The sequence below is a fragment of the Mobula birostris genome, chromosome 1 (assembly GCF_030028105.1).
Source record: "Mobula birostris isolate sMobBir1 chromosome 1, sMobBir1.hap1, whole genome shotgun sequence".
Classification (NCBI taxonomy): domain Eukaryota; kingdom Metazoa; phylum Chordata; class Chondrichthyes; order Myliobatiformes; family Myliobatidae; genus Mobula; species Mobula birostris.
In genome coordinates, this window is record NC_092370.1 from 221,371,100 (window position 1) to 221,386,736 (window position 15,637).

A 15,637-nucleotide genomic window follows, 5' to 3' on the forward strand; every position below is an offset into this window, starting at 1 on the left:
ATTTATGGTCACCCAGCTACAGGATGGCTATGATTAAGCTAGAGAGGGTGCAAAAGAAAGTCTCACAAGGATGTTGCCAAGATTAGAGAGCTTTAGTTACAAGGAGAGAATGTATTGGCTGGGTCTGTTTTCACTGGTGTAGGAAGCTGAGGAGTAGCCTTATAGAGATTTATAACATCATGAGGGAGATATATAGGGTAGACAGATATATAGGGTAGATTTATATCTTCCACAGAGATGGAAGTCTAAACCAGAGGCAGGGTGAGGGGAAGTAGCAGAGTCAGACAGAATTACAATGTTTAAAGAACATTTGGACGGGTGCATGAATAGGAATGTTTTAGAGGGATAGGTTCAAAGATTTACTGTCTGTGATAATAAACCTGATTCTGAATAACCAGAGGTCTATTGGTTATTCTGAAATAATCAATTTCACATGACACATGACACATTTCACTCTATATTTTGATGTTTCGATGCACATATGACAAATAACGCTAATCTTTAATCTTTATCTTTAACGTCCCCAGAAGGAAGATGAGTGCTTTCCCTTGTGCTTATGTTGAACTTGGTTGGCCAGGTATAGAAAGTTGTGGACAGTCATGGCAGAGTGGGAGTGGTATGGAAATTTAAATTATGGGCAAATGGAAGCTCAGGAGCATCCTAGTGGACTGAATGAAATAGTTGGGATTGCTTCATACAACAGCCCACCCCGGTATAAAGATAAATTTCTGTTCTGAGATAAATTTAGAAAAAGGAATCATTTTCAACATAAATGCACCATTTAACTCTAAAATTTATAATCAATAGGAAGATGTCTCTATGAAATAATAAGACTCACAACCTGTAACATTGTTTAATTGGTTTGACTGATTAAAAAACAGTCTACACTCACATTGTCAATAAAACATAGCAAAAAGTGAATGCACAACTCTAGAGCTTCCTCTGAAGAATGTTTATAAGACAGGTGGAACGGGATGAAAGCAGCCTCTCACACTATTCTGCACTGAAAAATAGTCCTCACGGAAAGGTTTACATACCTCCAATTAAGCGCAAGCTGCTGTCTTCGGTCACAATACCATCTGCATAGAAAACTAAGGTAGGTACCGTTCCATTGGCACCTGCCCACCGAAGACACGGGTGTTCCCTGCAACATGAATGTCACTTTAGAAATGTATCATGGAACAGCTTCAATTCCGCTCTTAGAAACAATACAGGAGGCCCTCAACACATAATGGATTTTTATTTTTAATATTATCTGTCCTTTCTCCATGATCTTTAAACTTCTTTGATGGATATTCACTGTCCTGGGGGCCTTTCTTTTTTGCCAAGTTCAGCTTTCTAAACACATCAGCTGACACTTCTAAAGGTCAAGGTGTTGTTTCCAAATAAGTTGAATTTCCAACTAATATTCTTTCTTTAACTTTTTGTCATAAACGGGAGCCAGTCTTCAGTTCATGATAAAAATGGAAAGCAGTGAACAGTTTGAAGTTAAAGACAACATTGCAAACAAATGCTGTCTACAGAACAGACTCACCAGTGCCACAGCTTCTGAGCTTATTGCTCAACAGTTGTAGTGGAGTATTTTAATTTGGCTTGTTTCAAACTAGAACATGCTTGTTAAGTCATTTAGTTAAATTAAGCTTGCAGAAAAGAATATTATCATTCAGCATATCAAACTGCTAATCTGTTAATAGTTGGAAGGTCAAAAGAGTCAGCTTCACAGCATTAATTGTCAATACTTGGGACCTCTGTCTCCAGAAGCTTTGAGACCGCTTGTATTAAAAGGTATCTGAAAAAATATTACATCAACAGAGAAACAGTTTAAATGTAGAGAGCAGTTCAGGTTTTTTAGGAATGATCCTTGAACATCAAAAAGAATGACAGAAACATAAGGTAAACTAGAATCTATCCCTCTGCCTTCGATTTCTGCAACAGACGATTGGTTTGTCTCTGGCTTGTTGGTATGTCTTTTCACCTCATAGGAACTGTACCTCTGTTTTGAAAATCCTTTAAGTTTTAAAAACGATTCGTAATTTGGAAGTCTTTTGTAAGATACAAATCCGGTGAGTTTTAAATGTGTCTTAAAAATGTTTCGATTTTAATGTGCATCACTAAAAGTAAATGAACTGTGTTTAAACTACATTGTTAGCTAGAAGTATCTCCATGGAAGTAAGCTCAAATAGTTGGTATTGGCAGCTAAACACACTGTGGAGGACAAAGAGGGAAGTAAACTCCTTTTTGTAGATTGGGTAGTTACAGTATAATTTCCCCTTAGTGAGGGCACCCATAGCTATCTATACCAAATAGGGCTTAAGATCTTCATACAAGTTTAGAACTTTGCAGTCAGCAAACCCAATACAATCACACTTTAGCAGACCAGAGCTTATATCAATGGAAACAGCAATTTATCATTCAGAGTCCTCCAGCTAGCATAATTTAAATGTAAGGAAAGAGTTAAATTTCATTCCTCCTTGGTATATGCCAACATGTATAACACAACATGGAAGTTTGTAAAACCAAATGGCATCACCTTGTTAGCCTGCATAGATGCACATCCTTGAGATTAGCTACTAGTGAAGAATGCTTTCCTCCTTATAGACATGTTGTTTCTGTTTCTAAATTATGTACCTAGGCCATACTTTGCAAGATATTAGAAGGTACAGGCTGGTACCACCAGGGGATGGAAAACTACTGGGGTAGAGATTATGCAACACACATAAAAGTTGCTAGTGAACGCCAGGCAACATCTCTAGAAAGAGGTACAGTCGATGTTTCCGGCCGGGCCCTTTGTCAGAACTAACTGAAAGAAGAGCTAGTAAGAGATTTGAAAGTTGGGGGGGGGGGGCGGGGGAGATCCGAAATGATAGGACAAGACAGGAGGAGGAGGGATGGAGCCAAGAGCTGGACAGTTGATTGGCAAAAGGGATATGAGAGGATCATGGGACAGGAGGCCCAGGGAGAAAGAAAAGTAGGGGGGGAGCCCAGAGGATGGGCAAGGGGTATAGTGAGAGGGACAAAGGGAGAAAAAGGAGAGAGAGAAAAAGAATGTGTGTATATAAATAAATAAATAACAGATGGTGTATGAGGGGGAGGTGGGGCATTAGCAGAAGTTTGAGAAGTCAATGTTCATGCCATCAGATTGGAGGCTACCCAGACGGAATATAAGGTGTTGTTCCTCCAACCTGAGTGTGGCTTCATCTTTACAGTAGAGGAGGCCATGGATAGACATATCAGAATGGGAATGGGACATAGAATTAAAATGTGTGGCCACTGGGAGATCCTGCTTTCTCTGGCGGACAGAGCATAAGTGTTCAGCGAAACAATCTCCCAATCTGCGTCGAGTCTCACCAATATATAGAAGGCCGCATCGGGAGCACCGGACGCAGTCTATCACCCCAGCCGACTCACAGGTGAAGTGTCGCCTCACCTGGAAGGACTGTCTGGGGCCCTGAATGGTAGTGAGGGACGAAGTGTAAGGCCATGTGTAGCACTTGTTCCGCTTACAAGGATAAGTGCCAGGAGGGAGATCAGTGCGGAGGGATGGGGGGGACAAATGGACAAGGGAGTCGCATAGGGAGCGATCCCTGCGGAAAGTAGAGAGGGAGGGGAGGGAAAGATGTGCTTAGTGGTGGGATCCTGTTGGAGGTGGTGGAAGTTACGGAGAATTATATGTTGGACCCGGAGGCTGGTGGGGTGGTAGGTGAGGACAAGGGGAACCCAATTCCTAGTGGGGTGGTGGGAGGATGGAGTGAGAGCAGATGTGCGTGAAATGGGGGAGATGCGTTTGAGAGCAGAGTTGATGGTGGAGGAAAGGAAGCCCCTTTCTTTAAAAAAGGAAGACATCTCCCTCATCCTGAGAGCAGATGCGGCGGAGACGGAGGAATTGCGAGAAGGGGATGGCAGTTTTGCAAGAGAGGGTGAGAAGAGGAATAGTCCAGATAGCTGTGAGAGTCAGTAGGATTATAGTAGACATCAGTAAATAAGCTGTCTCCAGAGATAGAGACAGAAAGATCTAGAAAGAGGAGGGAGGTGTCGGAAATGGACCAGGTAAACTTCAGGGCAGGGTGAAAGTTGGAGGCAAAGTTACTGAAGTCAATGAGCTCAGCATGCGTGCAGGAAGCAGCGCCAACGCAGTTGTCGATGTAGCGAAGGAAAAGTGAGGGACAGATACCAGAATAGGTACAGAACATAGATTGTTCCACAAAGCCAACAAAAAGGCAGGCATAGCTGGGACCCATACGGGTGCCCATGGCTACAACTTTAGTTTGGAGGAAGTGGGAAGAGCCAAAGGAGAAATTATTAAGAGTAAGGACTAATTCCACTAGACGGAGCAGAGTGGTGGTAGAGGGGAACTGGTTAGGTCTGGTCCCTCTGGTTAGGTCCCTCTCACTTTACCCCTTGCCCATCCTCTGGGCTTTCCCCCCTCCCCCTTTTCTTTCTCCCAAAGCCTCCTGTCCCATGATCCTCTCATATCCCTTTTGCCAATCAACTGTCCAGCTCTTGGTTCCATCCCTCCCCCTCCCGTCTTCTCCTATCAATTCGGATCTCCCCCTCCCCCCCCACTTTCAAATCTCTTACTAGCTCTTCTTTCAGTTAGTCCTGACGAAGGGTCTCAGCCCGAAACGTCGACTGTACCTCTTCCTAGAGATGCTGCCTGGTCTGCTGCGTTCACCAGCAACTTTTATGTGCGTTGCTCCATTGTCTTGCAATCTACTGATTGCAACCCTCCATTGGCTTTCACAAACTATGGTGTGTTTGAATTTGGAGAAAATTAGAAGTGCAGTTTATGACCCTTCCATTAAGTTTGAAAAAACTTGGAGGCCATTCATTCAGCATTTTCATTTGATGTAATTTGATCATTTCCAAACTTGTTTTATCTCTCTGTACTGCTGTTGGAGGGGAATGGAGTCGTCGACACTAAGGTTTTCTTCTTTTCCATTTTTAAGTTGTTAGTTTTGCCCAAGTCTTTTAGTTTAGTTGAATAATTTTGTTTTTCTTTGGGGATGGGGTTTGTTTTTTTTTGGTTTTGTTTTTTTTTTTCTTTTTCATGACTTTTTTCCAGTTTTTTTTTTGATTTGTATTATCCGTTGTCAATTCTACATGATTGGGAGTTTTGTTAACTTACACTATTTGATTTTATAATTACTTTTCCTAAGTGTAACAATATATCTCCTACTATTTGTATCATTGCTATGTTTTGTTTCTATACTTCGAAATTAATAAAAAGATTGAAAAAGAAAAGAAAGAGTGCTTACCGTGCCACCCCATAACAACACTTTGGAAAGTCTGATCACCTGGCTGTACTTCTACTCCCTGAATATAGGCAGCGACTGAAGACCATATCATAAGTTGTGAGGACCAAAACGGTATGGACAACGGAGGTGCAGGAGTGCTACAGGACTGCTTTAAGTCAACGGACTGGACTGAATTCAGGGATTTATATTCGAGTCTGAATGAATACGCCACAGTTATCACTGACTTCATTAAAACCTGTGTGGATAAGTGTGTGCCTTCGAAAACATACTGTATATATCTGAATCAAAATCCATGGAGAACCAGAAGATTCACTGTCTGCTAAAGGCTAGATCTGTGGCATTCAAGTCTGGTGAACCAGGACTATACAAGAAAGTCAAGTATGACTGACAGAGGACCATCTCAAGAGAAAAAAGAAAGTTCTGATTGAAATCAGAGGTGGAATTGGATACACATCAACTGTGGCAGTGTTTGTAGGCCATTACTTCCGACGAAGTGAAACCTAATGTCATGTCAGGCTGTGATGCTTCACTTCCAGATAAGCTCAAAGCCTTTTATGCCCACTTTGAAAGGGAGAATAAAACTACAGCCGAAGCATCTGGTGACTATGTGATCTCTGTCTCGGAGGCCAATGTCAAAACGTCTTTCAAGAGGGTGAACCCTTGCCAGGCAACAGGATGTGATGGTATACTGTACCTGGCAGGGCTCTGAAAACCTGCGCCAACCAACCGGTGTTGATGTGTGTGTGTGTGTGTTCAAAGACATTTTCAATCTCTCATTTCTACAGTCCGAAGTTCCCACCTGCTTCAAAAGGGCAAGAATCATACCAGTACCCAAGAAGAGAAGGATGAAGTGCCTTAACAAATAGCATCCAGTGGCACTCACATCTATGGTGATGAAACGATTTGAGAGTTTGGTTATGCTACAATCAACTCCTGTCTGAGCAAGGACCTGGACCCACTGCAATTTGCTTATCACCACAATCGGTCTACAGTAGATGAGATCACTGGATAATACCAATACGTCAGGCTGCTGTTTATTAACTACAGCTCAGTGTTTAACATAATCATTCCTACAGTTCCTGATCAAAAAGCTCCAAAACCTGGGCATCTGTACCTCCTCTGCAACAGGATCCTTGATTTCCTCACTGTAAGATGACAGTCTGTGCAGATCAGAAATAACATTTGCAACTTGCTAATAATCAACACTGGTGCACCTCAAGAATGTGCGCTTAGCCCACTATGCTACTCTCTCTATACTCATGAGTGTGTGGCTAAGCACAGCTCAAATGCCATCTTCAAATTTTCAGATGACAACTACTGCAAAGAATCGAAATAAGCTGCCAAAAGTTGTAAACTCAGTCAGCTCCATCATGAGCACCAGCCTTCTCAGCATCCAGGACATCCTCAAGGAATGATGCCATTAAAAGGATAGCATCCATCATTAAGGACCCCCATCACCCAGGACACACCCTCTTCTCATTTCTACCATCACAGAGAAGATACAGGAGCTAAAAGCACACACTCAACGATTCAGGATTAGCTTCTTCCCCTTTGCCATCAGATTTCTGAATGACATTGAAACCATTAACACCAACTCACTAGTTATTTTTTCTCTTTTTGCACTACTTAACTTTTTAAATACACATACTTACTGTAAGTTACAGTTTTTATTATGTATTGCAATCTACTGATGCCAAATAACAACAAATTTCACGACATATGCCAGTGATATTAAACCTGATTCTGATTCTACTGCCTTGCCTATCAACTTCATAGTACTCCTCAAAAAAAATCCGAGATTGTTAGACACAACCTACAAAACCATGCTGACTATCCCTAATCAGTCCTTGTCTATCCAAATACTCATATATCCAGTCCCTTACAATACCTTTGAATAACTTTCCCACTACTGATCTCAGGCTCACCGGCCTGTCATTTCCTGGTTTATTCTTAGAGCCTTTCTTAAACAAAAGAACAACATTACCTATCCTCCAATCCTCTGGTACCTCACCTGTCGCTAAGGATGATTTAAATATCTTCTCCTCGAAGGCGAGCGGAAGAAGGAGAAGATGGCGGTGCAACGCAGCTTGCAGCGGCCTCTCCAGTGAATGATATCTGTTATTTGTCAAGTAGGATGTCGTGCACAATCGTGATTTGATGGAGACAGACGTGAGAGTATGGCGGAACATCTGGTGAAACTTCTGAAATGCCTGTTTCGCCACCACTGCTACTGTGTGATCCAGAATCTCCGGAGGGGAAGGCCCCAAGTCCTCAGCTTTGCTTGTTGCTCGGCAGCCAGGACGGGGTTGAAGCACTCGGCAGAGATGGTGCTTGGTGCTCGGTGTCGGAGGCTCGAAGTTTTCGGACGGACTCAGAGTCTGCTGCGGTCGGGTGCTCCAATGCATCGGCAAGTTTGCGGCGCTTCCGTCTGCGTGAGATGATGGGGCTATCGGGACTTGAAACTTTTTTTGCCGTGCCCATGGTCTGCTCTTTATCAAATTACGGTATTGCTTTGCACTGTTGTAACTATATGCTATAATTATGTGGTTTTGTCAGTTTGTCTTGGTTTGTCCTGTGTTTCTGTGATATCTTTCTGGAGGAATGTGGTATCATTTTTTAATGCATGCATTTCTAAATGACAATAAACGAGGACTGAGTGATCTAATCTAAAAAAAAATACTTATCACTACTATGGCCCCTGCAATTTCTGAACTTGCCTCCCACAAGATCTAAAGGAACACTTTGTCAGGCCTTGGGGATTTGTCCACCCTGATTTGCCTCATCTGTATAATCTGTATAGGGTCCATGACCTCACAGCTGCTTTGCTTCACTTTCATAGACACTGTGTCCGTAATCTATTCCTTTTGACCCCATGCATAAATCACCATTCTGACCTCCCAGAGGGCCATTTTTGTCTTTGTAATCATTTTGCTTTTCACATATCTGAGAATCTTTGGATTCTCCTTCACCTTGTCTGCTAGACCAATCCCATTCCTTCTTTTAACCCTCCTGATTTTTTTCTCAAGCATTCTTTTGCATTTCTTTTTCACCTCAAGTACTCCATTTGTTCTCACTTGTTTATACCTGCAATACACCTCCCTTTTTTTTTTCTTAACCATGGCTTCAATATCTCTTGAAAATGAAGTTACCCTAAACCTGTTATGCTTGCCTTATATTCTGACAGGCACGTATAAGTGTTACACTCTCAAAATTTCATTTTTGAAGGCTTCACGTTTACTAAGTACACCTTTGCCAGAAAAGAGCCCGTCCCAATTCACACTTGCCAGATCCTTTCTGATACCATCAAAATTGGACTATCTCCAATTGAGAATCTTAGACCAAGGAGCAGACCAATCCTTTTCCATAATTACCTTGAAACTAATTGTATTATGACCACTAAATGCAAAGTGCTCCCCTACACAAATGTCTGTCATTTGCCCTGTCCCACTCCTCAATAGGAGATCTGGTATCACACACTCTCTTGTTGGAACTTCTATGTACTGATGATGGAAAACTTTCCTGAAAACATTTGACAAAACTATCCCATCTAGTCCTTTATTAGTATGGGAGTCCCAGTCAATATGTGGAAAGTTAAAATCACCTACCATTCCTCTGAATCCCACGGACTGTTGGGTGGTCTATAATATAGCTTCATTAATGTGGTCATATTCCTCAGTTCCACCCATGAAGCCCCACTAGACAAGTTCTCCAGTCTGTCCAGACTGAGCACTTCTGTGACATTGTCCCTGTCTAGTAACACCACCATTCTCCCTTTAATCCCTCTCACTCTATTACATATAAAATGACGGGATCTCAGAATATTGAACCGTCAGCCCTGATCCTCCAGCAACCACGTCTCAATAATTGCTACAAAATCATAAATCCAGGTGTTGATCCATGCCCTGAGCTCATCTGCCTTTCCTACAACACTTCTTGTACTGAAGAATGCACAACCATTCTCAACCTTTAGCTTCCTGACTTTTCCTGAGCTCTTAACAACATCTATCTCCACAACCTACTATCTGTTCTGACACTCTGGTTCCCATTGCCCTGCAACTCTAGTTTAAACCCTGCACCCCCACTCCATGTAGTACGAGCAAACTTTCCTGCTAGAATACAAGTCCCCCCTCCAGTATAGGTGTAAACCATCTCTTCTGTATAAGTCCCACCTTCCCTGGAAGAAAGCCCAATGACCCAAAAATCTGAAGCCCTATCTCCAGCACCATCTCCTTAGCTATGTGTTAAACTTCTTATTTCTGGCCTCACTAGCATGTGGCACAGGTAGCAATCTGGAAAACACAACCCTGGAGGTCCTCCCCTTAAATTTGGCACCTAACTCCCTGAACTCAATTTGCAGAACTTCGTCCCTCTTCCTACCTATGTCATTGGCACCACCCAACAGTCCAAGAGATTAGGGGAACAAATTTGAAGAAATTGCAGACTATTGCAAGAAACACTAGTTGTTATAGTAGGTGATTTTAACTTTCCACATTTTGATTGGGATTCCCATACTATAAAAGGAGTGATAGGATAGAGTTTGTCAAGTGTTTTCAGGAAAGTTTCCTTTATCAGTACGTAGAAGTCCCAATAAGAGAGTGTGGGATACTTGAACTACTATTAGGGAATAAGACAGGCAGGTGACAGAAGTTTGTGTAGAGCAGCAATTTGCATCTAGTGATCAGAATGCCATTAGTTCCAAACTAAATATGCAAAAAGACCTGCGGTTTGAGATTCTAAATTGGTGAAAGGCTAGTTTTCATGGTATCAAAAGGGATCTGGCAAAGGTAGATTGGAACAGGCTGTTTTCAGGAAAAGGTATATTTGGTAAAAGGAGGCCTCCAAAAGTGAATTTTTTGAGAGTACAAAGATTTTATGTGCCTGTCAGAATAAACAGTAAAGATAACACATGTAGGGAACCTTGGTTTTCAAGCGATATTGAGGCCCTGGTTAAGAAAAAAGAACAGAAGTTCTTTGCAGGTATTGGCAGGTAAGAACAAATGAAGTGCTTATGGAGTAGAAGAAATGCAAGAAAACACTCAAAAAGAAATCAGGAGGGCTAAAAGAAGGCATGAAGCTGCTCTCGCAGACAAGGGGAAGGAGAAGGGGTTCTACTGATATGTTAAGAGCAAAAGAATTACACGGGACAAAATTGGAAGATCAGAATGGTAACCATGTTTGGAGCCAAAAGAGATAGTGGAAATCTTCAATGAATTTTTTGTATCAGTATTTACTCAGGAGATGGACAAAAAGTCTATAGAAATAAGGTAAAGTGCATCAACTTCATGGGCCCGACACAGATTACAGAGGAGGAGATGTTTGCTTCCTGAGGCAAATTAGGATGGATAATACACAGGAGCCTGACAAGGCGCTCCCTCAGACCCTGCAGGAGGCAAGTGCAGAGATTACTGGGGCCCTATCAGAGATAAGTAAATAATCCTTGGTGACAGGTGAGCTACCAGGGGATTGGAGTGTAGCCAATGTTGTTCCAATGTTAAAGAAAGGCTCTAAAGATAAACAGGAAATTATAAGCCTCTGAGTCCGACATCAGTAGTGGGAAAGTTATTGGAAGGTATTCTAATAGACCAGATACATAAGTATTTGGATAGACACAGACTGATTAAGGGTAGTTAGCATGGCTTCTTGTGTGGTCTGTCTTGTCTAACCAAATAGAGTTTGTTGAAAAAGTTACCAGGAAAGTGAATGAAGGCAAGGTAGTGGATGTTGTCTACATGGACTTCAGCAAGGCATTTGACAAGGTCCCACATGGGAGGTTGGTCAAAAATGTTCAGTAGCTCGTCATTCAAGATTATTCAACATTGGATTATACCGTGGCTTTGTGGGAGAAACCAGGGAGTGGTAGTAGATGGCTGCATCTCTGACCGAAGGCCTGTGACTAGTTGGAATGTCGCAGGGACTGGTGCTGGGTCTGTTGTTGTTTGTCATCTATACCAATGATCTAGATGATAATGTGTTTAACTGGATCAGCAAATTTGCAAATTAGGGTGTAGTGGACAGCGAAGGAGGCTATCATAGCTATCAAGGATCTGGACCAGCTGAAAAAATAGGCTAAAAATGGCAGATGGAATTTAAAGCAGACAAATGCGAGGTGTTGCACTTTGGTAAGACCAACCAGGGTAGGTCTTACAAAGTGAACAGTAGGGCATTGAGGAGGGTGGCAGAACAAAGGGAAAGGGGAATACAGATCCAAAATTTATTGAAAGTGGCGTCACAGGTAGTAAAGAAAGCTTTTGGCACATCAACATTCATAAATCAAAGTACTGAGTATAGGAAATGGGATGTTACAGTGAAGTTGTGAGGCCTAATTTGGAGTATTGCGTGCAGTTCTGGTCACCTACCTACAGAAAAGATATGAAAAAATCTAGTCAGATGGAAGAAGGCAGCATACATGAGGTTTAGGAAGCAAGGATCAGAAAGGTTTTTTGAGGAATATAGGGTAGCAAGAAAGGAGCTTAAGAAGAGGCTGAGGAGAGCAAGCACGGGGCATGAGACGGCCTTGGTGAGTAGGGTAAAGGAAAACCCCAAGGCATTCTTCAATTATGTGAAGAACAAAAGGATGACAGGAGTGAAGGTAGGACCGATTAGAGATACAGGTGGGAAGATGTGCCTGGAGGCTGTGGAAATGAGCGCACTCCTCAATGAGTACTTCTCTTCGGTATTTACCAATGAGAGGGAACTTGATGACGGTGAGGACAATGTGAGTGAGGTTGATGGTCTGGAGCATGTTGATATTAAGAGAGAGGAGGTGTTGGAGTTGTTAAAATACATTAGGACGGATAAGACCCCGGGGCCTGACGGAATATTCCCCAGGCTGCTCCACGAGGTGAGGGATGAGATTGCTGAGCCTCTGGCTAGGATCTTTATGTCCTCATTGTCTACGGGAATGGTACCAGAGGATTGAAGGGAGGCGAACGTTGTCCCCTTGATCAAAAAAGATAGTAGGGATAGTCCGGGTAATTATAGACCAGTGAGCCTTACGTCTGTGGTGGGAAAGCTGTTGGAAAAGATTCTCAGAGATAGGATCTCTGGGCATTTAGAGAATCATAGTCTGATCAGGGACAGTCAGCATGGCTTTGTGAAGGGCAGATCGTGTCTAACAAGACTGATGAAGTTCCTTGAGGAGATGACCAGGCATATAGATGGGGGTAGTGCAATAGATGTGATCTATATGGATTTTAGTAAGGCATTTGACAAGGTTCCACATGGTAGGCCTATTCAGAAAGTCAGAAGGCATGGGATCCAGGGAAGTTTGGCCAGGTGGGTTGCAGAAGTGGGCTGAGAAGTGGCAGATGGAGTTCAACCCGGAGAAGTGTGAGGCGGTACACTTTGGAAGGACAAACTCCAAGGCAGAGTACAAAGTAAATGGCAGGATACTTGGTAGTTTGGAGGAGCAGAGGGATCTGGGGGTACATGTCCACAGATCCCTGAAAGTTGCCTCACAGATAGATAGGGTAGTTAAGAAAGCTTATGGGGTGTTAGCTTTCATAAGTCGAGGGATAGAGTTTAAGAGACGCAAGGTAATGATGCAGCTCTCTAAAACTCTGGTTAGGCCACACTTGGAGTACTGTGTCCAGTTCTGGTCACCTCACTCAGGAAGGATGTGGAAGCATTGGAAAGGGTACAGAGGAGATTTACCAGGATGCTGCCTGGTTTAGAGAGCATGCATTATGATCAGAGATTAAGGGAGCTCGGGCTTTACTCTTTGGAGAGAAGGAGGATGAGAGGAGACATGATAGAGGTATACAAGATATTAAGAGGAATAGATAGGGTGGATAGCCAGCGCCTCTTCCCCAGGGCACCACTGGTCAATACAAAGGGACATGGCTTTAAGGTAAGGGGTGGGAAGTTCAAGGGGGATATTAGAGGAAGGTTTTTTACTCAGGGAGTGGTTGGTGCGTGGAATACACTGCCTGAGTCAGTGGTGGAGGCAGATACACCAGTGAAATTTAAGAGGCTACTAGGCAGGTATATGGAGGAATTTAAGGTGGGGGGGTGGTTATATGGGAGGCAGGATTTGAGGGTCGGCACAACACTGGGGGCCGAAGGGCCTATACTGTGCTGTACTATTCTATGTTCTATGTTAAAAAGGTTGAAAGAGCACAGATAAAATATCCAAAGATGTTGCTGGGACTAGAGGACCCAAATCATAAGGAAAGATTGAGTAGTTAAGGATTTTATTCCTTAGAACGTAGGAAATTGAGAGGAGATTTGATAGAGGTACACAAAATTATGAGGGGTATAGATATGGAAAATGCAAGCAGGTTTCTTTCCACTGAGATTGGGTGAGAGTACAACCAGAGGTCATGAACTAAGGGTGAAAGGTGAAAAGCTTAAGGGGAACACAAGGGAAAACTTCTTCACTCAGAGGGTCCTGAGGGTGCGGAATGAACTACCAGCACAAGTAGTGAAAACAAGTTCGATTTCAATGTTTAGGAGAAGTGTGGATAGATACATGAATGGTAGGGGTATGGAGGGCTATAATCCGTGCAGGTTGATTAGAGTAGGCAGTTTAAATAGTTTGGACAGATTAGATGGGCTGAGGGGCCTGTTTCTGTGCCATACTTTTCTATGACTATATGGATCACCACCTCTGACTGCTCACCCTCCCACTTAAGAATGCTGAGGACTCAATCCGAGATGTCCTGGACCTGTATATTTCAGGATTTTTCAGATCACAGCAGAAAGGGAGAGCCAAGCTAACACAATGCAGTGTCCTTTCAAAAGCCAAAAGATGGAACAAAACTGCAGGAAACAAGAAGTGTTGGGACTGAATCCACCAGCAAAACAAAGGGAAGAGTGACTGCAAATGCCTTGAATCTGAGAAGTTTGAGAGCTGCAGAATGTTATACAGACACAGAGAAATAAGATCATGAAGGGATTTAACCTGACTTACTCATGCTCCTCCCCGTCGGAGGAAGAAGGAGAATCCTCTGGAACGTGACTTACAGCAGGCATTTCTCCTTAGCTTGGCTCCAGACCAATCAGCAACATACGATGCACAAGCGCAAGTGAAGACGTCACCTTCTTCGCCAGATGAACACGTCCATCCTGCACCACTTCAGACCACTCATCTCCAGGAACTCCATTGGACCATCTTCACTGGAAAAACATTGAATTCAGATGAAGAATGAACACAGGGACAATGGTTTGGTTCTTATCGCACTTGCAGACCCATTCTCTACAAATTCCTCTGGACCAACTGAAGTTCTCTTCACCAGTACTTTACTATCAAATCCTGACTGACCTCCTGTACATTTTTAAGAATCCAACTTTTGTGGATTTCTTTTTAGATTCGATTGCATATTCTCTTCTGGCCACCCCTTTATAGGAAGGATGTCAAGACTTTGGACATGGTACAAAAGAGGTTTCTTAAAATGCTGCTGGATTAGAAAGGCTAGGCTATAAGGAGAGGTTGAACAAACTTGGGTTGTTTTCTCTGGAGTGGTGACAGCTGAAGAGAGAGAGAGGTTTATAAGATTATGAGTAGACAGTTGGTTACCTTTATCATTGAGGTCAAAATGTCTAATACTAGAGGGCATACATTTATGGTGAGAGGAGAAAGTTCAAAGCAGAAATGCAGGGCAGACTTTGTTTCCTCTGCACGGAGAGTGATGGGTGCCTGGAATCAATGTTCCCTCTAATTTTTAATGACCAGTGCATGCAAAAATCTTGTACTGTACAATTTTTTGCCCAGTGATAACAATATGTGCGCTCTGAATTTTTAAATGGAAGTAAACCTGAAGCTACTTGAAGGGTAATATGCCATTCCACTTTAAATTAACTAGCAGTCCTCATGTGCTTCACGCCCTTGCTTCTTTGGAATTTGACATGGTGAATCAATAATTTCTTCATTAAAAACAGAATAAATAAGCCAGTTCTAAAATCTGCAGACAAATCATCGTAAACTCCACCTTGTCAACACCTTTCGCGTCAGAAACAGGAAAAGGAAATGTGTTTGTGTACGATCGTGAAATATACTTAACATGGCGACAAGGTAGAGGGTGATAACCTTTTGTGCACAGTTTAAATTCCTTTGTGCGCAAGTGGCAAAAGATGTGTGTGTGCATACATGTGCACACCTTAGAGGAAGCATTGCCTAGAATGTGCTGTCAAGGGTGGGATTGAAGAGAAATTCAATACAGACATCTAAAAGGCTCTTTGTTAGGCACATAAACATGCAGTGAATGGCGGGATATGGACATTGTGTAAGCAGAAGAGATTTGCTTAGTTAGCTATGTAACTACCTTTTAATTAGTTCCGCACAACATCATGCACCGAAAAGCCTGTTCCTGTAAAGTACTGTTCTATGTTCGATAAACAAGATAACTAATCGGTCCCTTAAAGTTGTCATAGCTGGGGTTTAG

General features: G+C 42.6%; 1 protein-coding gene across 10 annotated transcripts in view; it reads right to left on the reverse strand.

Moving 5' to 3' along the window:
• ttll5 (tubulin tyrosine ligase-like family, member 5) overlaps positions 1 to 15,637 on the reverse strand; it is a 510,221-nt gene that overhangs the window by 460,558 nt on the left and 34,026 nt on the right. For 9 of the 10 annotated variants that reach the window (XM_072271858.1, XM_072271823.1, XM_072271840.1 and 6 more), the window contains exons 2-3: positions 14,167 to 14,372; positions 1,038 to 1,144 (exon numbers count right to left, since the gene is read on the reverse strand). In XM_072271858.1, coding sequence (XP_072127959.1) covers positions 1,038 to 1,144; positions 14,167 to 14,228 — 169 coding nt within the window. In that variant the 5' untranslated portion in view covers positions 14,229 to 14,372. The remainder of the gene's footprint in view (positions 1 to 1,037; positions 1,145 to 14,166; positions 14,373 to 15,637) is intronic. The other variant, XM_072271833.1, reaches the window with a different exon arrangement.